Source organism: Ammospiza nelsoni, chromosome 8 (genome assembly GCF_027579445.1).
Source record: "Ammospiza nelsoni isolate bAmmNel1 chromosome 8, bAmmNel1.pri, whole genome shotgun sequence".
NCBI classification, from domain to species: domain Eukaryota; kingdom Metazoa; phylum Chordata; class Aves; order Passeriformes; family Passerellidae; genus Ammospiza; species Ammospiza nelsoni.
Window position 1 is genome coordinate 18,387,615 of NC_080640.1, and position 17,718 is coordinate 18,405,332.

General features: G+C 44.4%; 1 protein-coding gene across 1 annotated transcript in view; it reads left to right on the forward strand.

The window, feature by feature from the left end:
- ANTXRL (ANTXR like) overlaps positions 1-9,223 on the forward strand; it is a 56,322-nt gene extending 47,099 nt beyond the window's left edge. The window contains exon 18 of the mRNA XM_059476716.1: positions 4,066-9,223. Coding sequence (XP_059332699.1) covers positions 4,066-4,296 — 231 coding nt within the window. The 3' untranslated portion in view covers positions 4,297-9,223. The remainder of the gene's footprint in view (positions 1-4,065) is intronic.
- The last annotated feature ends 8,495 nt before the right edge of the window (positions 9,224-17,718 follow it).

The following is a 17,718-nucleotide window of genomic DNA, read 5'->3' on the forward strand; positions in this document are numbered from 1 at the left end:
ATAGCTTATTTTATTCCATTCTAAAATGCAAGTATCATATTCTTAAAAGATCAAAGACAAGAAAATTTAGTAAAGTGAGGCTAACTCTTTCAGTCAGATAAACACCTCTTGAAATCCAAATTGCAGCACTTGGACTCTGTAAGCCAAACCAAGAGGGAATGAAAAATCAAGCAAAATTTATAACAGGAAGGATGCCTTTCATTAGGTCAACCAATGTAGCTAAAAATAAGAAACAGGCATACTTTTGTGTACACGAATACTGACATGCACAGTGATGAAACTAGATTTGATTTTTGTTAAACAACAATGCATGTATTAAAATGAAGAGGGAAAAGGGACAGCTACTGGCAGATGGCCTGGATTTTTAAAATTTTTAAAACTTCTTTTTGCTGAAGTATTCCTAGTATCATGGGTGAAGAGACTTCCCCATGGCACTCTTTGAATTGCCTGGATTCTTTAGCAGTCATTTCTGTCAATTGAAAACTTGCTGAGTAGTAGCTAAGGATTTTGGGGAAATGAGTGCTGGGGAATGATGTAGTGAGCACTGTGATGAAGATAGCCCAGCATCATGAGGCAGTGGCTTTCAGGAGGCTCCTCCCTTCCTGCTCCCCTTAAACCACACACAATAACACATCCTAGGTGGTCGAGGAGACTTTGCCTGGAAGTACAAAGTGCCTGAATTGCACATGTGATTGTTACACTGGGATAAAAGCTGGAGTCGGGACGAGGGCAGATCCCACTGCTTCAGTATTTGTACTTTTTGAAAAGCCAGTTTGGCAAGCAGCATAACAAGAGCCTAACAAGTGGATGGACATATGGGGAGGCAAGATAATAGTGCATGAGGAAGAGGGTGCAGATGTGAGCTGCAGCAAGGGCGTAGCTCCATATGGCACTCTGCTGACCTTCGGTTGGTGCCTGAATGGCCGAGCGCGGCGCGGGGCCCAGCCAGCAGGGCTGGCCCCACACACATCATCTGCCACCAGAGCACAATAACACAGCTTCCACAGCTGGGGTGCCTGGCATCATCCTGGTATTGCTGCACCTTGCAGCTCTGACACCTTCCCTGAAACGCTTGGTGTGTTCCATGCTTCTGGAAAAATATGTACCATTACTACTAGTAACGTGGTGGTGGCTTCTTAATCCCCATTAATCCTCTGTGCAGGAAGAGCAGAGATAAGTGTGCAGGGTACTTAATTTCTGTCTGTGTTCCCAGGGTTTAAAAGCCTTTATATGCCTTTGGAAAGGAAATTACTTAATTCTTTCAAGCAGAGAATATCAAAAATCATGTGGTTAGCATGTTTATTTGAGAAACATAGTGGATTTTTTTTTTTTTAATAAACTAACCCCAGAGGGATGTGCATGTTAGGTAGAAAAACAGAGGCACTCTGTTATAAGGAGACTGTGATGTGTGGAGGGCTTAATTCTTCAACCTAGAAATCCTTTGACAAAATACACTTGATAAGTCCAAACTATCACTTATGATTTATTGTCATTTGTTCTTCCCTTTCCCTTTTCAGCTGTTAATCCTGACACTGGCTTAGAGTTTGGCCCCATTTTATCAATGGCTGCTTGAAGTGCTCAGGAGGATTTGCTCCAGTATTCAGCAGAAGTCTTTGATATATGAGATTGCAGGCTAACACTGATAATCTTTTGTGAGGAAGTGTCACAATACATACATCGATCATCCAGGCCTCTGTCTGTCAGACTCTCCCAACCCAACCGTATTTTTCATGACACAATGCAGCGCATGGCCTTTAAATTACCCATCTGTCTGACAAATCAGTGAGTGTGGCAGAAACTGGCAGCAGTTTGACGTCGCCTATCACTTTAACTGAAGTGAAAGTAATGCAAACAGATTTATGGGATCCCCTTTGATTATAGACTATGAATATATTTGGAATTGATGTTTGTGAGAGAGACACAACAGAGGGGCAGGAAAGGCTTGTAGGCAAAAGCACTAGTGTTGGGTTTGCAGCTTTGCATTTACTATGAGGGAGATTGTTCTGTCCTAAATTTTTCCCTGCCCATACGGTGCATTTCATCTGAGCACCTCTGACCTTTTTTCTGTTTAGTCTTTTTTTTTCTTTCATCCTGACTGATTATTTAGCTGCTCTAAATTCATAACTTTATAAATATCAAAGCTGAGTTTTCTAAAATATTAAATTTTAGAAATTTAATATTTAGCTGTTAAATATATCTGTAACATTCATTGCGTGTCAGTAAATACTGCTGAATTTCCAAGTGGACTCTGAATACAGTGGAGCACAGCAGAAAACAAATAGCTGGAAAGGATGGCTGCTTGCTGCAATGCTGGTGAGGACTTGAGTTCTGTAGTGGAGTAGAGCAAAGCATTGGCTTGGCTTTTTTGATCCAATGGTTTGTCTTTGCAGAAGTAACCAAGACCTTGGCTTTTGCCTCCATGCAAATGCTCTTGCCCCAGTATAGTATTGCCATGAACCTGGTTCATAACCAAAGTCTGGCGTAGCAAGCCTGGATTTTTAAGGAGAGAATTTTATCCTACTCATTGACACTGTTGTTTAAGTGTAGTGGTGAATTGTGATGGTGAAAGCTGGGACAGAGTCCTGCTGAGTGTGTCTCATGTGCAGGCAACAACATGTCCATTCAAACGACTCGTGTCTGCAGCTGAGCTCTGGAAGCCCAGAGCCATTCAGTCCAAGTAAGTGGTAGGGTGGTACCCTTTGGGTTTTAGTACATTTGTAAAATCATTTTCTGAGCTCTGGAGCTTACACAAGCTTCTTTTGAAACACTGTTTTCCTTTCTTCATAGAAGCCATACATAAGTGATTACCCTCTCTCTAAAGAAATAGTTTTCATGAACAAAGGTGCAGACATTGGAAGTCACTCAACAAAACAGTTGAGGTTCTGCTGTGATGGCTTTTGCCTCATTTCCTGAGGAAATTGTGATTTGTGAGTTTGCCACAGAAACTCAGCTCATTCTCAAAACACCTTCAGAGTTTTCTCGTGCCAGGCAGCACTGAGCCAAGAGAATCAGTGACTGATGTGGGTTTTTGTATTCTTGCTGCCACAGCTATTGGTAGTTGGGGATGATCATGATCTACAGCTGCTTTGAGATAAGTTTTCTATATTTGGAGTCCTTCCCCAGATTTGCTCAGGGGATGTTGTTATAACCTCAAGCTGAATTTAGTTTGTTGATTCCAGCGTGCAGCCTATCTGAGGTGCCTCACTGAGGTTGCCATGTTGCTTTTGCATTACCTGGGAGCCTCTGGCTGCTTCCCACAGGAGAGGCTAGGTGGTCTTTGGGGTCTCTATCTTTCTTTCTTCCTGTCAGGAACTTGGATAGTGGGAACCTATGCAAAGCTTTATTTTGGCTAAAGGAAACCCTGATATATTTGCATTTAGCCCCTACTTGACTAGGGCATCCTCAATGCTTGCTTTTTTTTCAAATCCAAGCTACTCCTATTTAAACATTTCCACACACAGTGCTCCCATCATGTCCTGCCTGTCTGCATCCCACATCCATCCTGAAAACACACTCATTGGAGAGCCCTCTGTGCAAGTCCCACACCTTGTTGGTGTTTCTGCAGTTCCACACTGCAGCACAGAAGACACATGTACTATCCCAGTGTAATGTTCAAAGCACAGACATCAGCCAGGCTAGGATCACTTTGAAAATGAGAGCTATGGATTGTCTTTGCTAATGTTGTTGCTCTGGTATAATCCTGTACGAGTTTTTTTTGAGCACAGCTTTGCAGTCAGGAATCCCACCAAGGCAGGCATGATTTAGGTGGAGCTGTCACTTTGGGCATGTTCTGCTCTAGTGGCACAGCAGAGAGCACATGTGAACACAGTTCCAATGTGGTCCCTTTTGGTTTAAGCCAGTGCTAGGCTATTATCTACAGGCAGTAGCTCTGAAAATCAAGTAAAGTACGAACTTTAATACAGCGCAGTTTGAATGTAATTTCTAGGACCAAGAGAGTGATACTAGATGAACTGTAGCCTGACCTCTCTGCTTATAGTACCTTTGACTAAGTACTGATGAGTCAAAATACCTACTTTTTAATCATGAATTTTTCTTCACCTGTAGGGAAGATGCATAAACTTCACCCGTGTGAAGTCGGATGGCACCTCTGCCCCTTACAGCCCACCACCGAAGCTGCCGTTGCGCGACAACGCTCCCCTCAACAACGCTCCAAGGAGCCCTTCCTCTCCTGTGTCTCTGCAGCCTCCTTCCAGGCAGCCACCTCCTGGGCCACCTCCATCCCGAGCCCCTCCTGGACCTCCTCCTTCACGCCCACCCCCGCAGCCCATGGCTTAGAGTGCAGCAAAACCTGATCGACACAACACGTCTCTTTGCTGAACACAGCATATTTATTGAGTATTGGTTTACAGTTAAAGATATCGGAATTTGTTGCTGGTCAGCAAAAAGAAAAAAAAAAGAAAAAGGGAAAAAAAATATTGCCAAGTGTCAATTTTAGTGTATGAATATATTTATACCACACGTGCTGAGTAAACATTCAGTGGAAAGATTCAGAGCTATGGGGTATAGAAACAAACAAAAATGATCACTAGATACAGTAACAGCTTTTGTGTGTATACTTTTGGAGATGTATTTAGCTAGGACAGTTGTCTGACTTGGTGTGTCAGATCATTCATTAATAACTTTAACCGGTACTCGTGCATCAGTGGCTTCGATAGCTGCCGCCTACAAGTTGGTTCAACATAGTTCGTTGAGGAATTTGCTTTTTTTTTTTTCCCAACAGTACTGCATCCAGATGTTAATATGGATCAACAGTTGCAAAGATAACTTTCTGCCTTTGGTTCTGCAGGTGGAATTTCCATGGAAGTTTTAAGAGGTCTATAACAGTCATGAGATAACATAAGACTATGTGCCAATAATCTAGCTCAATAATCTATCATAGAAGAGGGATATATTTTTTCCCCTAGAAAAATCAGTTTTGAGCCTGCTATCTCTGAATACATTTAGACGTGGTTGCATAGGACAACCACTGAAAGTGAGATACTCCATCTAGAAATCCAGATTTTGTATAAGACTTGAGTTCATATTTGTCCAAAGTTCAGAGGAATTTTGAAAAAGCTAAACACCAATTGACTTGGTGTTTAGCTTTCATTTATAGAAAGAGTAGTCCAAAAGGAAGCAAACATACATGGAATTTGAGCACAGATGCTGTAGTAAGCAAACAGAATGTGTTATTTATATCAGCAGCATTGAGGGACTGATTCTATTGCTATTTGATTGGATAAATTTCCCTTTGATCCTACTGCCTAGAAGAATTTGATCCTTTTGTGATTAAAACATAAATTCCTCTTTGAGCAGCTATTTCTTTAGACAGTTCAGATCCCACTAATATGAAACCCTGCAGTCTACCTGTGGCTGAGAGGCATGGTGTGAAGAGTGAGCATGAGCTTTTATCCCTGTTTTACATGCTTGGCTGCTCTCCCATGCTCTCAATTTGGGTGTCACCAGAAGGGGATGTGAGCGCCCACACAGAGGTGGGAATTTCTGACGCGGGACTGGGGGCCAGCCCATTATTAGTGTTCACTGAGCAATACCTGACTGGGTTGTGCCCAGAGCATTCCCTAGTGAATCAAAATAACACCTGATCTTGCTTTTTCTCCACCACTACCTATTGTATTGGAGAGGGAACCTATGCTGGTCTGCTTTGGCACTGGCTGTGTTTTTAGGATAGTTGTAGAAATAATATGTTGCATTATGACACAGCATATACCTGTTTCTCCATCTGTGTGTGGGTGTGTAACACATCACAAGAGTTGTTGGCACATAAGTCTAGGATAAAACACTAACTGTATTGTGCAGTTGCTCCAGATTTAAGACCTTTTCATGCAGTAGTTACAGGCATGTAAAGTTGTGCTGGCACAAACAGAAATCACGCTTAATGTTTCCAGTGGAAGGCCCACTTGCAGAACACCACCAAGCTCTCATCAGTCTATGCTTATCACTGTGACATGCCGTGTGTATGCAGCTGAGGCTGTCAAACATGACTCAGAAGAACCACAGAGCCTCCTTCTCCTCTTGCACTGCTCTGCTCTCTTGAGCTTAGCTCTTACCTCATGTATATTGGTGCAGGTAGTGGAATCATGGTTGTGAGTGCCAGCTGGCCTTGGAGCTGTTCCTAATTTAGGCCAGAGCCAGCAAAGCATTTCTGCATGTGTTAAAATATCCTGCAGGTCAAGAGAAACTTCCTTATGCCCAAGTGCTTTGCTGACCTGTGACTTCATTGTGATCAGAAAGGAGAATTGGGATGCAGTCAACCCTATCCTCATTCTTTTTAGACTTGAATAGGGTCTGCATAATTTGGTTCATGAGAATGGATTTCTGTTTGGAGGGGAAAGAAGAGTGTGTGTGTGTGTGTGTGTGTGTGCCTGTGCTTGTGTGTGGGAACTGTGCAGGGTTTTGTTTGGTTTCTCTTGCTTTACAAAAATTGCTTGAGTGTTGCACTCCTATGAATAGAAAGGCCTTTTGCAGCCAGTGTAACACACAGAGTCATCACCTATCTCTGTCTCTTTCAGCTGAAAGGTGAAACTAAAGCAGTTCTATTTTCCACTGCAGTTGTGGTGAAACTCTGGTTTTACCCCAGTGAAAGGAACTGGATGACTGCAGTGAGAGGGCAGGAGGAAGGGTGGGGAAGGTGCTTCACAAACAGAGATCATTGATGGGCGTTATACTGGTAATGTGGAAACCCTGCAATAGCCTTGCTGGGTCTAAGACCATTTGTAATGTGTATGTACAGTGAACCTAACAGCTTCTCACATTGGTTGTGTGAGAATAATTAGCCAGCAAATGCCAACTAGAAATTGAAATGGCAGAGGACAATAAAACTGATACCCATGCCAGGAAAAGCAGGGAATTAGAGCTTTAACTTCTTGTGGGGCTGCAACAGACCACTGCTCCATAGATGCCAAGTCTCTTATCAGCAGGCAGCAGTGAGATTGAAGCAGTGACTTGGTGGGTCCAGAGTTAACTTTAGCTAATGACAAAGCCTGGGAGCCAGATTTTGTCTTGGGTTGCACCTGTAGAGATCTTGGGAGAGGTGAGTTGAGTTGGCGATTTGCCCTCATGTCAGTGTTGGTGGAATTTGACTCCCTGCCAGTGACAGTGGAGCTGTTGGCTCAGGCAGGGCTTCTCACAGTCACACATCCAACATGCCTGTTGTTTGCAGTTGAGGAGATGATTGGTCTTTGCTGGAATACACAGACTTACAAAGATAACACATGCTAACAATTCTGCACAACTTGCAAGTACAGCAGGAATAGGAGCAGCTTAGGCTTTGCCAAATCCCAGGTGAATGGCTTCATGTATGATGAAGTGGGAACTACCATAGATTTGAGAATTAGATTTGGCATAAATGGAGTTTCCTGCATTCTCACTGTAAAAAATTAAGCATTTGGTGTGTAACTCAAGTTTTGGCTGCAGCCTCTGTGACAGGAGCACTGCAGGTTTAATTTGCTGGTAAAGCAGAAAGGGAAAGTGAACTTTTTTGTGTTAAACTGAATTTTCTTTGCAAAGGTGGGAGTAGTGAATATGCTGCACTGGCTACAGAAAGGCCTTTTGATTGTACAGAAATGTACCCATTTGCAGTGATCTCAGGCACTGTAACAGCACAGTAAGAGAAAGTAGTTGTTATTTTATCATCTGTTGAGCTTGATCCTTACCTGGTATAAATCAAAATAGACCAACTGAAATCAAGGCAGTAATATTGGTGTCCATCAGCTGAGAAATGTCTGGAAATAAAGGAAGGGACAAAGTGCCTCAAATCGGCCTGTTATTTCAATGTTTGTTTTGGCATTCTTTTCTATGCCAATTGTGATTACAGTAGTTACACTGCTAAGAAATGTTCTCATGTAGGAATGATTCCCGTGTATTTTCCAGTATATAGCACCATTTGACACTTGCAAAAAAAGTGAATATCTAATTCTTCCCGAAATCCCAGAGGAAAATGTGGATTCAGGAGGCCTTGGTCTCACACTTACTACAGATGTGAAATGACACAAGGTGCAAAGCAGCAGGAAGGGAAATTCAGTGTGTTTAAACCTGGTACAGAACCACATTGATCAAAGCATATTTATGGCCATTTTTCAAGCTCAGTGCATGTGTTGCCATCTGTGGGAGTAGCCTGCAGAGCAGACGGTCCTAAATAGAAAAAGGAAAAAAAAAGGAAAAAGAATCAGCTTCTCATGTGAAAGAGCAAGCATAACAATGAATGACATTATTTCATGAACTGTACCAGTTCAAATGCATGTGCACCTGGTGCTCCTAATGCTTTTTTAGTCCTGTTGGTCTTCAGACAACACAATCAGTAATACGCTTTCTCTCTTTAATCACTTGCAGTGTTTATTGTTGTTACTTTGGGGTTTTTTTTGTGGTTTGTTTGGGGTTTTTTTTGTTTTGTTTTTTTTTTTTAAGAAACATTTCACTGAGAAAACAGCCCTACTTCTGTAAATATAGAGTTTAATTTGGAGGAGAAAGCACACTTCTGGATGTTACTGCTGGACAGTTATTTATTAAAAGGGGCTCAAGGTGAATAAATAGAGGTGGCTCAGGATCCATGCATGCAAGTGTGATAATGCAGTATAGCATTTTCAGTTCTCTGTAGTTTTGGGGCAAGGGGAATTTTTGGGTCATCCTAGTTTTTTAGAAGTTTGTTACTGATATACCTTTGAATAATGCAGTAGAGATTCCTGTCATATAATATTGCTTGAACAAATGTGTAGATTACAATAGATTTTTTTTTTTATTTGGGAGATGAGGAGAAGGGTTGTGAGGGATAAATGTTTTAGGAAATGTTTTAGTTTTTATGGGGGGAAATGTACTGTACTCAATTTTTTAAGTTTTTGTTTGTTTAGGAAGATATAGTGTTTTCAGAAACAGTGGGGAATGTGGGCTGATCAGCTGGGGCATGGAGATGTGGGACAGAGGAAGCAGTAAGATTTTTGAGGGATAAAGAAGCTTTACGTGGGGGTGTGGGTTTGTTACTGATACATGTGGTACAAATTTCTGTAACTGACATGCTGCTTCCATGTTATAATCATGTAACTTCATGCATTTTAGGCACGTGCTCTGTTTTTCTGAGAAAACCTTGCAAATGTAATGCCTGCATGCGAATGTGGGAGATGTAGCCAAAATTTTGTAATCCAACATAATGTAGTCTTAATGGCTTCAGAATCAACAATAAAAGTGCTTACTGGTTAAACACTATAAAGAATTTTATTGCAGGGTCATTTTAAGAGCTGATAAACTTTTCTGTATCTTCTTTCCAATCAGCTCAGCCACCTAATGGTCAGGAGAGGAATGTGGAGTTGGGCTGTCACAATTACCACCCTTGACTTGCTACTAACTTCATTAGAGACAAGAGTATGTTCTGTGCCTCAGTGTCATGTCTCTAGGCTGAGAATTTTGATCTTTGTCTAATTCAAAGGTAAGCCATTGTTTTTTGAAACCAGCTAGAAAAGCTGAGTAAATTGAACTGGACTCAGGGTTCAGACATTTATTAACACATGGGGCAGAGCCTGAAATAATTGCTGCTGTCTTAAAGAGGAGTCATAGAACACACAGACATAAAGTAAAATCCATGCAAGACACAATGCCAGAGCTCAAGACTTCAACAAAGAGAAATTCCATGGGAAATCCTGCACTTCTGAAACCCCTGGAGTCACCAGGCTTCAGACAGAACTACAGATTTTCAGTCCTCCCTACTTCTAATGTTTCCTCTGTATCTGTTCCAGCCCCACTGAGGACTGGGGGCAGAGGGCTGGTGGACATAAGGCAGGCAAGAAATTCAACAGGGGTAGGCCACAAAAATCTCCAACCAAGCAGGCTGCAGTTATGGGTAGTCAGGGCTGCTGCAAAGCTGCTGAGCTGTGGTGTGCACTCAGTGTGCCCAGCATGGCAGCCACAGCCCTGTGTGCCAGGGGAAAGGAAGCTGGTCTTTGCACACACATAATCCCCTGAGCCTCATCTGCAGAAAACGCTGGGCACCCAATTTTGGGGCTCTGGTCCACGTGGACTCATTGCAGCAAAGCAGGTGGGAGCTGCCTGGTGCCCTCTGGGCAGCTCCAGCGGGCTGTGCTGCTAATGGGAATTGAAATCCTCAGCCTGGAGCTGAGCTGCTCCCTCATGGAGGCAGGGCTCTGACAAAGAGCCTGGCTTGCTCTCACCCTGCACCCCAAGCTGGCAAGACAATAGTCACCCAGTATGGTTTTGTGGCCTTCGCTCTGTTTTGTTCTTCCATCTGCTTCTTACTCAGAAAGCAGGCTTGGGCTCTTGGAGGAGATCAGATAAACAAAAGTGCTCCTGCAGCCAAGGCTCTGGGCATTTTTACTCTGCATTAACAAAAACCCTACATTGGCTGCAGCTGTGGCTGCTTAGGTTTACGCATGCCTGAGACAACAAAATTCAGATTTGACCTGAACTTTCCCAGAGACTGGGAATGTGCAGATCCAGGTCTTTAGTTATAGAATTTTCTATAAATAGTCTCTAGTGCTGATTTAGAATCTTTCATCAAATGTCCTTCACAGTCTCAGGAGTGGCATTTATATGTTCACATATACCAATCTCTCTGCCCTATCTGTGCGCATGAAAAATCAGCAACAAGAATTTTTTTGGCTTCAGCAACTTGAGCCAGGAATGGAAAAAATGCTCTTTTCCCCTCTCCTCTCATTCCTTGAGAAACCACAGGCAGAGCATGTTGCCCATGCTGGAAGCTGTCTGGTCTTTGCTCTGTGAATGTGCTTTGCCCTTTGGGATGGGACTCATCTCAAGTTTCATGTTTCTGTGACAAATTTCCCTTTTCCTGCACATCAGAGCACCTTCCTTTTCACTGCACAGGAGGCTTTGCTGGAGTTTCCTGGCCAGGTAATATCACTGATTTCTGGCTGCAGCTCAGACTGTGAGGTTATGTATGATATGAAAATGTTCTCTAAAAGAAAGCTTTCCTGCTGGAAGCTTTTGCCTGTGGCATAGATTGAGAAATGTTTCCTTTTAAGCTTTCTGAAATGCATGGTTGCAGGGGTCAATCACCTTAGATAACCACCCTAGGTCCTGTGACCCAGAACACCTCACACCTAGAGTGTACACTTTTCCCTTTAATGGCAGAGGGACAAGATTGAGAGCATGTTTTCCTGGTGAGCACAGGAACACAGCTGCCAAGCCATAGCCATGCAATAAACACCATGTGTTTGCCACAGGGTACCAAATACAGCAACTCTTGCCTTACTGATCATGCCTCAGGCACTCTTAGGATAAAATACTTAGTGCCCTCAAATGTTTTCTAGTTTCTGGTTTTTTCAGTACATAGAAAGATGTTTTGAGGTGGAAACAGGAGTCTCAAGATTCCCCTTCATCATCAAAGACATATTTGGCCAATCAAAGCCAACAAAAAAAATATGGCAAGCATATGTGGCAGCTCAATCTCTTCAGAAGCACAACTGTTCCTGCTTTGTGCCTCTCTTTCCTTTTGCATCAAGAATATCTTAGGTAGCAGAGAATGTGCCTAGGGGGAGAGGTTGGTCCAAGTTCAGCTTTTTTTGTTGTTGTTATTTTTGGGGTTTTTTGTTTTTTTTCCTGGATTTCTGGTGCACCTCTGTAAGGTATGTTTGGATCATCAGTGATAAAGGGAGTTCAACACATCAGTGAGGCTGTTGTTTCCAACGGGGAAATGCAGCAGTGCCTTCAGAAGGCAGATAAAAACCCTTGAAAGCCATAATCACAATGGCAGACTTGGCTCTGCTATAGCTCACCAGGAAACTCCAGCTCCAGGAGTGCAAACAGCCTGTACCTGGGACAGCAGGAGTGAGTGTCCTGTCTGCCAGGACAGTGAGAGAGACCCGGGTGGGGTCTGTCTCTTCCCAGGCTAGTGCTTATGATTAGGGACTACTTGTGCCTTGAAGCACTTTTCTCTATGGAAAAAAGCGAGCAGGGAGAAACTGTTAACTCTGCAGGCCCTGGAATTTCCCAGCTCTGTTTCTGCCAATATTAATCATTTGTATTGCTTAAGTAACTCACAAATGAAAATGTGAAATATCTCAGTTCCCTCTGGGCCATACACAGGAGCAAATGAGCAGCCCTGCCTTTAACCCAGGCCAGCTGGACCCAGCATCACCCTTGGAAGAGAAGACAGGATGTCTCAGGAAGTGTCTCTGCCATGGTCTCCTGGCAGTTCTGTTTGGAGGCTGAGGATTTGCATCCCTCATGGATCCTGTTCTCCTTTTCCTGAGCCATGCAGGAGTGGTGCTTGTCTGCTCCCCATGGGTCAGAGCTGCAGCCTGCTGGTGCCAACAGGGGCTCTGAGGGGCTGCTGGAGCACCTTGGAGTTCACAAACTCTGCACAGTTGTTTTTGTAGAGTGCCTTTCCCTCCCTCCTTTGAGGCTAGTGCAGGCCAATCAAATTACGGCTGTTTCTCTGCCCTCCTTTTGTGCCTCAGTTTCCCTTCCTGCAAGGACAGAGCCCAGCTCTGGCTGTTGGAACACTGCAGCTCAGCCCTCCTGGCCAGGCAGGTTCAGCAGCTGCAGCTTTGGGGCTGCTCTCAGACTTAGCAGCTGCCAGCTTTCCTCTCTGGGTACCTCTGCAGCAACCCCTGGGGCTCTCCAAGGCTGGAGAGGCTCCTGCTCCTGGCCAAGCACATGACTCATGGCATTTGGCATTCCAGTATTTTTGGTAGCTCAGGAGCAGCTCTAGCTTAACAGCAGGAAATAAGAATACAACTAGCCTGTCAGTGTGTTTGCAGCCAAGCAAAGTGCATGATCCTGTCTGGCAGGGCTGGCCCCATAGCCATGGCCCCAGGACAGGGAAGCATTATTTCATGTCTCTTTGTTTTGTTTTCCTTTGGCAAGATTTTAGGATGCCTTTTCTACACCCTCCAAGAGAGATCTGGGTACCCATTGCAGTGTTACCTGTGTGAGTGGCACAAGCACACTGACTTCAGTGGGGTCACTGCAATTCTGCAGCAGTGGGAAGGGAGCCAAAATCAGCCAAAAGGCCATGGATGCTGCTCAGCTGTGACATAAATAACTGGGAGACTGCAAGCACTGAAGTGTATGTGGCTGCCTTGCTACAAACAGCTGGACTCTGACACATCCAGGGATGTGAGCAAATTTTCATTTTTTACTTTTCTCTTAGGTTGCTCTGTGTGTCTGCCTCCATCACAGGGTCATTTCAAGCAGCAGGATTGAGTTTAATTGTGTACAAACACCTGTACTTTTTCCATCAAGAACCTGCCTACATAGAGGCAGGTAGGTACATGCACAAAATACATCACAGCCAAGCAGTCAAAGACTTTCTGGGTGCTGCCTCCCACTCTCTGCTGGCATGTGAGCTCCTGGCACTTGTCATGTCCCCATCAGACCCAAGTGAGCTGCCTCTGACCATTCTGATTCACAGCGTGCTTTCTTTGTTGGCCTTTGGGGTTAAGCAAGTACAGCAATTGCCTGTTTTGTGTGGGGAATGGTTGTTAGAGCAACTGGGAGGAATTCCTTGGCACCAACACGAGCTAAGAAAAGAATGAGCAGAAAAATGCTCAGCCAGAGTCAGTGCCAGAGCAGAGGCAGGGCAAGGGCTGGGGCCTCACCCTGACTCTCCCACCTGCAGCAGAGTCTCCTGGGCAGGGAAGCTGCTGGGAAAAGCCAGATCCACACCCTTCACTAACCTCTGTGCAGAGAGCCCACAGCATAGGCACCCCTGACACTGAGGTGCTGCGGAGAATCTACCCCTGAGTTTTTACCCTTTTGTTCCTTCTGTAACTGAACATGCCCCACAACATCCAATATGAAATTTCTCTTAAGCTTGGCTCATAGCTGCTTGCAGTACAACTTCAAAAATTAAATTGTGATAATGATTTTCAAATTGAAATAAACCTATTTTGAGGTCATTTTCACTGTGAAGCTTGGTTCAAAGGCGCTGGAAGAAATGGCAGGGTGAGTAGTGAGCTGACAAGTAGTACAATTTTGGCAGGGCTTTAGAAACTATTTTTACATTAGAGATGCTCTCCTTGCTCTAAACTGCTGCCTTCCCCATCTGACCCTTTTCCCCACCCAGCTGCCACCTCATTCATAAAAAGATAATAACTTTGTTTGGATAGGCTTGCTGGCAAATTTACACAGCTCTCCATTTAGAGATCTGATTTCAGGTGAGGTGATTAAGGGTGATGAACAGGAAGAAAAGGAAGAAACGGAGGCAGGGGGGTGGTAGGGGTAGGGAAATGGAGCAGCAGAAGGCAGTGCCTGCTCTCTGCTCTTGTTTACAGAATGACTTGAAACCTGCAGGATGGAACTGCCACGGTTTCACAGTGAGTGTGAGCCTGTCTGCAGGCACGGCAGCTGCTGCAGCAAGGGGCTGGGCTGTGGAAGGGAGGGCCAGGTGCTGTTAGTAATGGGTGTCAAGCTAAAAGACTTGTGTAAGGGTAATGTTCAGATCTGGAAAGCACAGAGCTATGTGAGTTTGGTCATTTCTTTTACACATGAACAAAACCAATTCTGACGTTTCAATCTCTGAACTGGGTTCTCATCAGAGCTCCAGTTCTACAGGGGGTTCTGCTTACAGACTGGGTTGGAGGAAGATATCCATTTTGTAGCCTAGTAGCAGAATACCCCTCTCCTGCTTGGTCTAAAGGGTATGCTCTTCAAATTTGAGTACTTATGTCACACGGTTATAGTATTATTGCTTTGCCCAACAGTACATCTCTGTGTTTGGTCTTCCTTTCCCTCAATGATTTCCAAGTTCCTGGCTGAAAAAAATCAAACAAATGCATACTTTGGGATGAAATTCCCAATGGACTGTGCTGTTTTGTTAGTCTTGATATGATTTTATTAGAAGTGAAAGCCATGAAAGGAAATTGCTGAGCATTTGAGAACCTGGTTTCCACAGGCTTTCATGTTCCAAAGAAGTCAGCTCTTGGCCTGAAACTTTCCAGGCATAGTGCCAGACTTCACAAGCTCATAGATGGAAAAGGGGGCTGCCTTTATACCCTAGAAGACTTTAGTCACCCTCTATCTAAATTAGAGCATCCTTTATGCTGTTGTCATTCAGCCTACAACAAACCTGCCTAAGATTAATGGGTAGCAAAAGCTTCTTGACGTGATGTCAGTCGTGCATCTTCCCAAGGCTATTGGTACCTTTTTGTTAAAAATCCTGACTGTGATTTCTGTTCCCTTTGTGCTGGCTGAGTACATATCAGGGCAGCTCCAATGTCCGTGATTCAAGCTTGGGAAGTCCTGGGGCAGAGTCAAGAAAAGCTAAGTGTACTGGTCCCTGCTGCATTTTGTCTAGCTGAAAATTGGTTAGGACTAAATGGCTTAAAAATGCAAACCCACAGCTGATTGTGGTGTAAGATGCTGCTCTGCTGGAGGTTGCTGCCCACTCTTGCTGGCTGTGCTGGGTGTGTCAGCAGGTGCAGGACTCTGGAAGCCTGGAGGAGGCCGGAGGGTGAGGCCTGAGGGAGTCACTGCACTGACACACTGTGGGTGTCTGCAGCCATGGTGTGACTGACCCCCTGCCCAGGCACTCCTCCTGCAGACAGATCAGAGATGGCGCTGCATTTTCTGGGGTACCACAGTGCCCTGCAGTGTAAACACACACAATCACTGTCTGAGACAAATTCTAACCACCTTAGTACTCTGTTGAGCGGAGTTTCTGAACAGTCTGGTTTGTGCATTTGGGGTTCACTTCCCAAAACAGAGTAGTACCTGAAATGCAGGTGTGGCCCCTGGGCTGGGGGACAGTGCCAGGGTGAGAAAGCTGAGCTTGGGAGAGTCCATGCATCATCTTCTGCCCCTTTTCTAAAGAGCTGCATGTTCCTTAGGGTAATCACTGAGCTATGTGTGAGGCTGTGCCTTGCATTGCTTGCTGGTGCTGTAACAGCTGTTGTGTCTCTGGTACACAGCAGTAAAGTCCATGAACCTCAGATAAGCTCTCTCACACAGCACAAGTGCTAAGGGGGGAACAAGAACTGCAATGAAGACAAATCTATTCATGTTTACAGCTGCTCAGGGTAACTATATTTGCACAAGCAAAAGGGATACTGGTCTGCCCTCTGCTCCACTAGCCTGCAAGTGCTGACTGCTCTGGTCTATATTAAGTCTGTGCAGTCTTGCTCTGGGTCTTGCAGCACATTTCAGGTTCACCAGACCTTTCCTAGCCTGTCCATATTGAGTAAAATGTGGCCAGTGTTTCTATGCATTAAAATCCCCTGGTTTGTCCCTTCACAGCCTTTTTAGTTTATGATGGCCAGAATGACCCCTCAGACTTTTTCCCATTTGCTGTCTGGTTTGGTCTCTGCTGCCCTCTGTGCCCTATGGCTGCTTGCTGTAACTCTGTGATTTTCTGCCTAGAAGGGCTTCTTTGTCCTTAGAGTCCTCAAGAAAGCTGATCTCCATGGCAAGCTGACCAGTTCTATCCCGACAGAGGGAAATGTGTGTGTAGGCAGCAGATACTGGCATCCAGAAGAAGCAGATGCACCCTGTGAGCAAAGGCACTTTGCCACCCCAGGAGGAGGAGGGCTGAAGGACCACTCATGAGCTCTCCTTGCTCTGTGCTGTGATCAACCTGCCTCTCACATGTGAGTGGGAGCAAAGCCAGTGCAGACCCAGCAGCATGTTTGTTATACCAAGGGCGATGCCGTTTCTCCTTCCCAACTTGCCCTCGCCATATGATGGATGTGTTGGAGGCTGGCCCAGCTCATTCTCTTGGGAATAGCCAGGGCAACTTCCCAGGCCATCAGGGGCCTTGCTGAGTTAAGTGAAATAGCAGTGTGTGGGAGGGAAATAAGAGAGGCCCATAGTTTGGTGTTTACCCAGCATCCCACGTGAGCCTGTAAATGTGGAGGGCACAAAGCTCCTATATAGCAAGTGTTAACATACAGCTGTGGGAATGCTTCCAGCAGGGCAGCTTTCCACTGCAAATAAATAAATAAATGCTGGCATAGGGAGATTCTGACAACAGTCTAGACAGGAAAATATTGCTACAACCATAAGGTATTTCAGATGACTTCATAGAAACATTTCACCAAATATGAGAAGCTGTTCAACTCAGTTCTTTTTCTTCTGAAAAAGGAGAAGTTTTGCACTCAGCTCCTAAACTTTAACGTGTCGCAGCAGCTACTGCAAGCCCTATGACACTTAGCTGGGGTAGTCATTACTCAAACTTGTTAGCCTTAGATGTGTTGGTCCCACATTACCCTAGAGAATGTTTGTGACTCATGCTATGGAAGTCTAGGTGTGGGATTTGGGACCTCCTAAGTGTCTGTACAATCTGATGCTTTATGGAGCTCCACTGTAAGGTATAGGACATGGATGATGTGGAGTTTGGCTGGGTATGTGGTTTGTTTGGTTTGGAAATTTTTTGGTTATTTGGCTTTGAGTTTTTTAAAGTAAGATTTTGAAGGGAGGTAGAGGAAGGTATGTTATGTTTCTAGAGTCCTGTTTGGCAGTGTTCCACATTAGCAGAGATACAAAGAGTCTGTAATAGGGAATGGCTTGTTCAGTTATAGCTGAATTCATCTAGTCTCTTTCATGCTGAGAAATTACCTGGTTGTAATTTGTATGTTGTATCTGTGCCAGAGGCCAAAATGTTAGCAGGGAAGGACGTGTATTGGGAGAAGCAGTGGAAAAATTACAATGAGTCAACAAGGTTGAATTTAGGACTCCTCACAAGGGAAGCCTCGTTTATTAAGCAACTTGAACTCTCCCTGTGAGCTCATACATGGAAAA